General features: G+C 57.5%; 1 protein-coding gene and 3 non-coding genes across 10 annotated transcripts in view; 1 reads left to right on the forward strand and 3 right to left on the reverse strand.

Annotated features, from left to right (window-relative positions):
- The window catches only part of ZSWIM4 (zinc finger SWIM-type containing 4), a 36635-nt gene extending 33510 nt beyond the window's left edge, over positions 1–3125 (forward strand). For all 7 annotated transcript variants that reach the window (XM_008967699.6, XM_034944809.4, XM_063599940.1 and 4 more), the window contains one exon: positions 1086–3125. In XM_008967699.6, the coding sequence (XP_008965947.4) occupies positions 1086–1945 (860 nt within the window). In that variant the 3' untranslated portion in view covers positions 1946–3125. The remainder of the gene's footprint in view (positions 1–1085) is intronic.
- Positions 3126–7177: 4052 nt separating this feature from the next.
- Positions 7178–7250, reverse strand: MIR24-2 (microRNA mir-24-2). Its single transcript, NR_106602.1, has one exon. It is a non-coding gene; the product is annotated as a microRNA mir-24-2 (primary transcript).
- An 80-nt stretch (positions 7251–7330) lies between these two features.
- Positions 7331–7408, reverse strand: MIR27A (microRNA mir-27a). Its single transcript, NR_106601.1, has one exon. It is a non-coding gene; the product is annotated as a microRNA mir-27a (primary transcript).
- Positions 7409–7477: 69 nt separating this feature from the next.
- On the reverse strand, positions 7478–7550 carry MIR23A (microRNA mir-23a). Its single transcript, NR_106600.1, has one exon. It is a non-coding gene; the product is annotated as a microRNA mir-23a (primary transcript).
- Positions 7551–8614: the final 1064 nt, after the last annotated feature.

Below are 8614 nucleotides of genomic sequence, written 5' to 3' on the forward strand. Positions count from 1 at the left end.
TCTGAAAAAAAAAGAGAGAGAGAGAGAGAGAAGCAAGCCAGGCATGGTGGCACACACCTATAGTCCTATCCGGAGGGCTGAGGTGGGAAAATCACTTGAGCCCAGGAGATTGAGGCTGCAGTGAGCTGTGATTGTGCCACTGCACTCCAGCCTGAGTGGCAGGGTGAGACCCTGTCTCTAAAAACTTGTTTAACAGAAAGAGGGCCAGGCGCAGTGGCTCACACCTGTAATCCTAGCACTTTGGGAGGCCAAGGCATGTGGATCACTTGAGGTCAGGAGTTCGAGACCAGCCTGGCCAACATGGCAAAACCCCATCTCTACTAAAAATACAAAAATTAGCCAGATGTGGTGGCAGGTGCCTGTAATTCCAGCTACTCGGGAGGCTGAGGCAGGAGAATTGCTGGAACCTGGGAGACAGAGGTTGCAGTGAGCCGAGAACTCACTACCGCACTCCAGCCTGGGTGACAGAGCAAGACTCCATCTCAAAATGGGCAGCTCACAAGGTCAGGAGATTGAGACCATCCTGGCTAATACGGTGAAACCCCGTCTCTACTAAAAATACAAAAAAGCTAGCTGGGCGTGGTGGCGGGCCCCTGTAGTCCCAGCTACTCAGGAGGCTGAGGCAGGAGAATGGTGTGAACCCAGGAGGCGGAGCTTGCAGTGAGCCGAGATGGTGCCACTGCCCTCCAGCCTGGGCGACAGAGGGAGACTCCATCTCAAAAAAAAAAAAAGGAAAGAGAAGTAGAGACTCTTCAGAGACTCTTCTCCGATTCCAGCCTGTGCTCAGGGCTTGGCTGGGAGGGAATGGCTGGCCAGCATGGAGCTGGACAAAGGCCTAGAGGCTGGCCAGGCTAAAGTGACTGCAGGGGGTTGAGGGGGTTGCAGAAAGAGGCTCCAAAGCTTAGCCTTCTACACACGTGATTCCCACCTAGTCCAGGTGCGCCCTGATGATTTGGAAAGGAAGTTTCTGTTCAGCATGGTGTGGAGGTGGAAGTGGAGGTGGCAGTGTCATGGTTAACCCACGCATACATGTACGTGTCTCTGCCCCCGCTCCTGACGGATTTCCCTCCCTCACCTCCCACCAGGCCCGCAAGCCCTGATGAATATCATGCAGAACTGGTATTCCTTATTCACACCAGTGGAGGCGGCTACCATCGTGGCAGTGACGGGCACCACACACGCCACTCTGCTGCGACTGCAGCTGGACACATCGCGAAGGGAGGAGCTCTGGGCCTGCGCCCGCACCCTGGCCTTGCAGTGCGCGATGAAGGACCCTCAGAACTGCGCCTTGCCTGCCCTGACCCTGTGCGAGAAGAACCACTCGGCCTTCGAGGCGGCCTACCAGATAGTGCTGGACGCGGCGGCCGGCGGCCTGGGCCACGCCCACCTCTTCACTGTGGCCCGCTATATGGAGCACCGCGGGCTGCCGCTCCGGGCCTACAAGCTGGCGACGCTGGCCCTGGCGCAGCTCAGCATCGCCTTCAACCAGGACAGCCACCCTGCCGTCAACGACGTGCTTTGGGCCTGCTCTCTCAGCCACTCCCTGGGCCGGCACGAGCTCTCTGCCATCGTCCCCCTCATCATTCGCAGCATCCACTGTGCCCCAATGCTGTCCGATATTCTGCGCCGCTGGACTCTCTCGGCGCCCGGTCTGGGCCCCTTAGGGGTACGCCGGGCCGCCAAGCCACTGGGTGCCGACCGGGCGCCGCTCTGCCAGCTCCTGGACGCGGCAGTCACCGCCTACATCACCACCAGCCACTCGCGCCTCACGCACATCAGCCCGCGGCACTATGGGGATTTCATCGAATTCCTGGGCAAGGCCCGGGAGACCTTCCTGCTGGCACCCGACGGGCACCTCCAGTTCGCACAGTTCTTGGAGAACCTCAAACAGACCTACAAGGGCAAGAAGAAACTCATGCTTTTGGTGCGGGAGCGTTTTGGTTGAGGGACAGTGGGGTGCGTGGGAGTGGGGATCCCCCTCGCCCCTGCGTCCCCCACCCTTGCTCTCCAATTAGGCCCACGTGGCATTTCAGTATTATTAAGTCAGGGAAGGAGCCCGGCTGGAGATGGGGGCAGGGGAAGCAGCATCCTGCCACGTGTGTGCCTGGGAGTCTGTGAGCAAGTGTGCAAGACTCCAGAAGCAGAAGCCATACTGCCACCCAGAAGCCTGGAAGGGGTGTGTGCTTGGGCTGCTGGTATGACCCCACTTTGGGCACCCCAAAAGCAATAGGCAAACTCCCCTTACCCAGACTGGCTTGGGCTCCAGGAGGGAGGCTGGGAGGCAGGACTTTCCAGAAATCGGCCCTCTAAGTCAATGTAGCACATTTTCCCCCAACCCCACCCTGGGTGGCCAAGGGTCCTCCCCCACCCCCTACTGCTCAGGGCCCCCCATTATGCCACCTCCAAAGTGGCTGCCCAGCCAGGACCATTGGCTCACCCCCACTGAAGGAACTGAAGAGGCCTCAGGCCTCAGCCTCATACCTCACCCCCTTATCCTATCCGGCCAGGACCCCCATTTCCTTGGGCACTAGGGTCCCAGGGTGGGCTCAGGGTTGGAGAAGTCCTCGCTGCCCTCTCTTCTCACCTGCTAGTCACTGGACGTACAACTCAGGAACTGAGCGAGGCTCACACTGCCCCTTCCAACCTGGGGTTGGGGGACACAGACGCGAGAGAGCCGGAGACCCCCACCCCCAATCTGGAAAGGAAAGAGACCTGTATCTTGGTGTTTTTCTGGCTTTTTCACCCTTTCTCCTCCTGTCTTTCTGCTTCGCCCCTTCATCTTACTCTGTTTCCATTTTTCCCGGCACTTACCTGCCTTTCTCTCTGCACCTAAGTCCCTGCCGCCCTCTCTCTTTGGCCATCCTTCCTTTCCCCCACCTTGACCCAGGGAGGAGAAGGGAGAACATCACCCCCCAAGTCACCCCCACATCTTTTCCCTTCTTGTATATTAAGGACAAAATACCACATCATTTTGTAACTTTTTTTCTATTTATTGAACGGTGTATTACATGTCCTTTTCCTTTTTTTTTTTTTCAAAGATTGAACGAAATTTTTCTTTTTAATTTTATTTTGAGACTGGGGTGCATCTCCAGAGCCACTCACACCCTCAACCTCGTTTCCTCCGCGAAAAAAAAAAAAAAAAAAAAAGTCTGGCCTTATTTCTGGGTGCAGCGCCAAGCGAGGGGTGGGATGGGAGCGACTGCTGGCTTCATTCCATTCCATGGTAATTATGTAAATATTTCCCTTTTTTTTTTTTTTTTTTTTTGGTCTTTCTCTGTTGCCCAGGCTGGAGTGCAGTAGCGCGATCTGGGCTCACTCCAACCTCCACCTCCCGGGTTCAAGCGATTCTCCTGGCTCAGCCTCCCAAGTAGCTGGGATTACAGGCATGCGCCACCACACCGGGCTAATTTTTGTATTTTTTAGTAGAGACGGGGTTTCACCATGTTGGCCAGGCTGGTCTCGAACACCTGACCTCAGGTGATCTGCCCGCCTCAGCCTCCCAAAGTGCTGGGATTACAGGCGTGAGCCACCGCACCCGACCTTATGTAAATATTTCAAAAGAGATGGACAGCTCACCATGAGGGAACACAGGGCCGAATGTGTTACCGCTGTCATTTAATTGTCACCACAGCCCTATGAGTTGGTAGGATTATCTTTTCCATTTTACAGATGAGAAAACTGAGGTTGCAAAGTGGAAAGAAAGGGCACCCAGCGGCCGGGCGCGGTGGCTTACGTCTGTAATCCCAGCACTTTGGGAGGCCGAGGCGGGCGGATCACGAGGTCAGGAGATTGAGACCATCCTGACTAACACGGTAAAACCCCGTCTCTACTAAAGATATAACAAAAAATTAGCCAGGCGTGGTGACGGGCGCCTGTAGTCCCAGCTACTAGGGAGGCTGAGGCAGGAGAATGGCGTGAACCCTGGAGGTGGAGCTTGCAGTGAGCCCAGATCACCCCACTGCACTCCAGCCTGGGCGACAGAGCGAGACTCCGTGGGTGGGGGGCAGGGGGGAAGGGCACCCAGCTAGGACGTTTGATTTAGGACCTGGTTGGGGCCACTGACCCCTGCCCACCCCTGACTGCAGGGTCCTTGAGCCCCTAGGAAGGGCCAAGATGGGGGTGGGGGGCGCCCTGGCTCCAGACACCAATGTTGGGGGGCCTTGTCTCCAAATCGCTGAGCATGGGAGGCTGTGGCAGGTGTTGGTGCAGCTGGATGGGGAAGACACCCCGATCAAAAGCGGGAACCCCGAGTTTAGACTCGACCTCGGTGGGCGGGGCTCTGGCCAAGAGAAGAAAAGCGGAGTGTGCGTGGTCTGTGCGTGGACACTCGCCAGGGGACGTGGCCAGGGCGTGTCTGGGATCTTGCGCCACTGAAGAGGCTCCCAGTCGTCAAATAGAGTGAGGGATCCAAAGGACGGCGAGAAAGCCCGTGGTTGTCTAAACGTCCCTGGCTCCCCGAGAAGCAGTTTCCTCGAGGCCTTCCTGCCTTTTGGATGAATGGAGATGCTGTGTCTGGGTCACTGCCAGAGCCGGGGCAGGAGAGGACAGAGGCTTCCCGGAGTGGCGGGGCCCGCAGTCGGGGGCGGGACTTTGGCGGCGCGACTTTGGCGGCGCTGTGCGTGGGGATTGGCTTTTCGCACCGCCCCTCCGCTCGAATGGGCCAATCGGAGACGGCCCCACCTCCTGCCCCGCCGCGCGTATTCCAGCAGGTATGTGCGGGCGGACCCGGGACTGCCCCGCGCGCTCCGTGGCGCCGCCTCGAGGTCTGGGACGGTGGAGGTGGGTGGAGAGCCCGGAGTGCACCCCTTGTGGTCCCTGCCGCCTTCGGACCTGGGGGACCCTTTACTGTGCCCCTCAGGTGTCACCCACCAATGTTCCCATGTTCCTGGGGCGTCACGCAGGTCCCAGCCACATCCAAATGTCCCCCCTTAAGAACTGGGGTTTCCTTCATGTCACATCCCTCAAATCCAAGTTCCCCTCCAGCATTCTCAGATACCAGGCACCCCAAATGTTCCCCTGAGGCCTGAGTAATCCCGTAGGTCCAAGTTGCCCCCAAATGTCACTAGCTCAAGACCCTCAGATCCTGGTTATCGCCACATGTCACCCCTCAGGCTCAGCGTTTCCCTCAGGGTCACCCCACCACCACCACTTCAGATCAGCTTCCATCCTCCCTTGATCAGCGATGTTAAAATCTTTCCACTCTAGGGTTTCCCTCATGATCACCCCACGATCCAGGACACCCCCAAGGTCACCTTTCCAAGCACAGGATACCCTTGCTGCACAGAGCAGGTGGGGCAGGGATGGGCAGGCAGGAGCCCGGAGTGCCAGGACGGTAAATTCAGGCCAATCAAAAGCTGAAACTCCAGCGATGGGAGGCAGGAGTGAATCACAGACCAGACCTTCAGGAATGAAGTCAGGGCAACTTTTATTTACTTGAACAACAGACATGACACACAGCACGATCTCTCCTCTCCATCCCATCCCAAGCTTCTGTCCACGACTACCCAGGGTGGGGAAAAAGGCAATGGCCCAGCCCCGATGACCTGGGGGACTTCAGTGTGCCTCCTCAGTCCCACCCAGAAAAAAGCCTCCTCCCATCTGATTTCAAGATAGTGGAGAAAAGCCAGGCACGGTGGCTCACACCTGAGCCACCTGTCATTCCGGCGCATTGGGAGGCTAAGGTGGGAGGATGGCTTGTGGCCAGGAGTTTGAGAACAGCCTGGGCAACATAGTGAGGCCTGCCCCCCCATCTCTACAAAAATTAAAATTAAAAAAATTAGCCAGGTGTGGTGGCGCATACCTGTAGTCCCAGCTCTACTGGGGAGGCTAAGGCAGGAGGATCACTTGTGCCCAGGAATTCAAGGTTGCAATGAGCCATGATCACACCAGCCTGGCCAAGATGGTGAAACCCCGTCTCTACTAAAAATACAAAGATTAGCCAGGCATGGTGGTGGGTGCCTGTAAGCCCAGCTACTCAGGAGGCTGAGGCAGGAGAATCGCTTGAACCCAGGAGGCAGAGGTTGCAGTGAGCCAAGATCACACCACTGCACTTCAGCCTGGGCAACAGAGTGAGACTCCGTCTCAAAAACAAACAATAAAAGGCCGGGCACGGTGGCTCACAGCTGTAATCCCAGCACTTTGGGAGGCTAAGACGAGCAGATTGCTTGAGGTCAGGAGTTCAAGACCAGCCTGGGTAACATGGCAAAACCCCGTCTCTACAAAACATAAAAAAAAATTGGCCGGGCGCAGTGGCTCATGCCTGTAATCCCAACACTTTGGGAGGCTGAGGCGGGCAGATCACCTGAGGTCAGGAGTTCGAGACCAGCCTGGCCAACATGGCGAAACTCGGTCTCTACTAAAAATACAAAAATTAGCCAGGTGCAGTAGTGTGCACCTGTAATCCCAGCTACTTGGGAGGCTGAGGCAGGTGAATCGTGTGAACTGGGGAGGTGGAGGTTGCAGTGAGCCGAGATCGAGCCATTGCACTCTAGCCCGGGTGACAGTGCAAGACTCCATCTCAAAAAAAAAAAAAAAAAAAAAAACACAGAGTCCTAACTCTTCCCTGCCCTGAGAACCCCCTCAAGGCAGGGAGGATCAGCTATTCCCAGAGCCTCAGGACTAAGCACACCTGCTTGTGTCCCTTCTGGGTCCACATGGACCTTGTTCCATGCCCCACATGTGGGGCGGGTGTCACTGCTCCTCCCGGCAAGTTAGAAAGCTGCAGGGCCCAGCAAGAAGGGGCCAGGTCAGGTCAACCCAGCCTGATACCGGAAGCCAGGAGTTGGCATTTAACGGTCTGGAGGCCCAAGGCAGCTTCCTCTTGGGTAACTGGCTGCTAGGAAGGTGCGGGCCGGGCCAGTGCCCCTGCCAGGCTTGGGAGAGGAGGGGCCAAGCCTCCAGGCCCGGAAAGGACACAGCTGGCTTCCCTTTTAATGGAAGGGCCACCCACTCACCCACCTATCCATGCTGGCACCACAGCCCAGCCTGAGCTGTGGCCATGGAGGGGTCCCCAATTGCAGAGTTGGGGATCAGGGCCTGCAGCACACATTTGGGCCCAGCCAACCCCACCCACCACATCCCTCCTCCAGACACAGGTCTGATTCTGAGTCCTCATCTCTGCTCCAAGCATCAGCCCACCCAGGGAAGGCAGGGGCTGCAGGCTCCAAGGGGGCTTGACCCCTGTTCCTGCTGAACTGAGCCAGTGTACACAAACCAACTGTGTTTCAGCTCAGTAGGCACGGGAGGCAGAGCCCAGGGAGGCCAGGCAGCAGGATGGCAGGCAGACAGGCGGCAGCAGGGGACAGGCGGCAAGGCCAGAGGAGGTGAGGGCCTGGGGGGCGGAACTTAGCCACTGTGAACACGACTTGGTGTGGACCCTGCTCACAAGCAGCTAAGCCCTGCTCCTCAGGCCAGGCACAGGCTTCAGGGCCTCTCTGCCACCCCGTCCCCGGGCAGCATCCTCGGTGGCAGAGCTCAGGGTCGGTTGGAAATCCCTGGCAATGTGATTTGTGACAGGAAGCAAATCCCATCCCCAGGAACCCCAGCCGGCCGTGGCACAGGGGTGAGGGGGGCATCGGGCGGGGCCAGAGGCTGGCACCTGGAGGGGAGAAAGAGAGAGAGAGCAAAGGAGGTAATGAGATTTGGGGACACCTCCCCTCCAGGTCCCCAGATGCTTCGTTTGATCACAGGGAAGCTCTTTTCTCATATGCAGGAGCCACCACACGGGGAGCTGGAGCCTAGCTGTGCCCTCCGTTCCAGCCCCAGAACTGGAGAGGCAGAGATACCTAGAGGGCCCATGCGGGACAAGGAGGCTACAGCAACTTGCATGGCCAAGCTCCCCTCTCATTGAGCCCTGGGCAGGCCAAATGGGGCCATGGGGAGAGGAAGCCGAGGGGGGGCAGGCAGGCGGGTGAGGAAGTGATCTCACCCCAGCTGGCGCCACTTCCTAGAAGCCTGGAGGGCAGGAGGAAACCACCAGGGCCTCCCCCCCGTGGCCCGGTCTCCTCAGTGGCCAGGGCTTAGCCCACACCCACCAGGGCGGATGCCGGCAGCAAGGCACCCCCCTCTCTTTCTAGACACGCATCCCCCGCCCCCCAGAGCACAGGATCCAAGCTCCAAGATACAGGCCTCTCCACCCAAACAGCCCAAGGTTCAAATCCTTGCTCCACAGTTTCCCAAAGACTCTCCAAAGCTTCAGTTTCCCCATCTGTAAAATGGAGCCAAGAGCCTCTTTTGCATAGCCCAGTGAGATGTCACTGAGTGTATATGTCACTCAGTAAGTGCCCAGCACCAGGGCAAGATACAGAATTTTCAGGGCCCGGTGCAAAATGAACATGTGGTCCTCTAGTTCGAAAACTAAGAATTTCAGGCCAAGCATGGTGGCTCACGCCTGTAATCCCAGCACTTTGGGAGGCCGAGGCAGGAGAGTCACCTGAGGCCAGGAGTTCAAGACCAGCCTGCGCAATACGACAAGACCCCATCTCTACAAAAAAAATATATTTTTTCTTTTTTGAGACAGGGTCTCACTCTGTCGCCACGGCTAGAGTGCAGGGGTGCAATCACAGCTCACTGCAGCCTCAGCCTCCCAGGCTCAAGTGATCCTCCCACCTTAGCC

Source organism: Pan paniscus, chromosome 20, assembly GCF_029289425.2.
Source record: "Pan paniscus chromosome 20, NHGRI_mPanPan1-v2.0_pri, whole genome shotgun sequence".
NCBI classification, from domain to species: domain Eukaryota; kingdom Metazoa; phylum Chordata; class Mammalia; order Primates; family Hominidae; genus Pan; species Pan paniscus.